The sequence below is a fragment of the Contarinia nasturtii genome, unplaced genomic scaffold (assembly GCF_009176525.2).
Source record: "Contarinia nasturtii isolate CC-2019 unplaced genomic scaffold, AAFC_CNas_1.1 Cnas_scaffold_1456, whole genome shotgun sequence".
NCBI classification, from domain to species: Eukaryota; Metazoa; Arthropoda; class Insecta; order Diptera; family Cecidomyiidae; genus Contarinia; species Contarinia nasturtii.
In genome coordinates this window covers 1-1,497 of record NW_022198793.1, presented here as the reverse complement: position 1 = coordinate 1,497, position 1,497 = coordinate 1, and the positions used below count along the sequence as shown (strand labels likewise).

Genomic DNA, 1,497 nt, shown 5'->3' with positions numbered 1-1,497 from the left:
ATTCTTCGATGTGGAGAAAATTCTCAAACTTGTGCACAACAAAAAGGAATTCGATTCCCAAATTTGTTCCGATGGCGTATCTATATCGTTGGTAAAGTGATTGTAATTGTGAATACAATGTTATTTTTGTTGTTCTCATTTTGTTAGGTGAATTTGCGTATATTCAGCAAGCGATATCACTGGGATGCGAAACAAGGCCGACGTAATGCAAAAGCCGAACGAATCACACGATTGTTTACTTTCGAAGAGCAAGCTGATCGTAATCGAATTGCAGCTATGATTGGTGAAATGCCATCGCCAAAAGGACCATCATGGCGTTCGTACATTGAACATCGATTACGTGTAATGAATGATGGCATTGAAACATATTCAACCAAACAGTATACACGCTTAGGACTGGACAAGTATATCGAATCGGTTCGTGCAATCGACAAGACGGCATGCAAAATGGTTCACAATCAACCCTCAATCTTCTACATGGGAGCCAGCGGATCAACACCAGCTAATTCACTAATTAAGATTAAGAAACATGTGCGATGTCCAGGCACACGGAAGCTGCTTGCAGCCATTATGAAACGTGGCAATTGCATCATTCGAATGGTCGATGAATACATGACATCACAACATTGTCCATTGTGTTTCAAACGATTTCCACTAGAAACTCGACGTGATCGATACAAGACATGTGTGGGTTGTGAACCAAATCCAATTGTTGGCTTACCAACACTCATTGTAACCAATGTAAGCAAACGATTACTACAAATGCGACGAACAATTGAACGAATGTGGCGCGAGATGCGAGATATGGGCGATGTCATTGCTGCAACTCTTCGAGATGGACCGAATGCAGGTCGATTGGTGTCAAAGAAGCAACGCTTCTTCAAAACATGGCTACCAAATGTCACAAACTTTGAAATTGAGGGAGCTGCCGGAGCACGACCAACGCTCACAAGTGTATGGCATCGTGATATCGCTGCAGCGGAGCTGATCCTCTACAAAGGTATGCACTATGCAATCAATTGAAATTGATACACATTGTAAAGCAATTGTTATACATGCAATGTGTTTTTGTTATATATCATTCGGTAGGTGAATGCGTGGTGTTCAAGCGGACAATTCATCCAAATGTACGGAGACCACGCCGTGTTGTCAACAATCAGCCATTGCCGTTGTATCGAGGTCAGAATCAGAATGTCAACAATGGACATCTGCAGCTGCAGTAGTAGCAGCCTTCCAAGGGAATGGCACGTATATGAGAGACATGTCGACGTGCCAAACCGTAACGCCATCTATCGGATAGAATCTGAATTTCAAATTTCGTATTGACTATTTCATATTTGTGTGATTTTGTTCATAGAATTATAAGGTTTATTCCGACAAAGAACGACCGCACTGAGTCTACTGTCAAAAATAATATGTGTGGTGAATTTTTTTCATTATTGACTATACAGTCACTTTTATAATTGTAAACATGATGCAATACATTAACACGAGCTG

General features: G+C 41.0%; 1 protein-coding gene across 1 annotated transcript; it reads left to right on the top strand.

The window, feature by feature from the left end:
- The first annotated feature begins 29 nt into the window (after nucleotides 1–29).
- LOC116346225 lies at nucleotides 30–1,278 on the top strand. The gene is made up of 2 exons (XM_031776156.1): nucleotides 30–1,000; nucleotides 1,090–1,278. Exons 1-2 carry the CDS (start codon nucleotides 277–279, stop codon nucleotides 1,221–1,223), a joined length of 858 nt encoding a protein of 285 aa, XP_031632016.1. The 5' UTR covers nucleotides 30–276; the 3' UTR covers nucleotides 1,224–1,278.
- Nucleotides 1,279–1,497: the final 219 nt, after the last annotated feature.

Bases quoted from the DNA above. Each gene is read 5' to 3' on its own strand.
- LOC116346225 (XM_031776156.1), top strand. From the start codon at position 277: ATGATTGGTGAAATGCCATCGCCAAAAGGACCATCATGGCGTTCGTAC. The intron at 1,001-1,089 runs GTATGCACTATG...ATCATTCGGTAG, and splicing joins GGAGCTGATCCTCTACAAAG to GTGAATGCGTGGTGTTCAAG.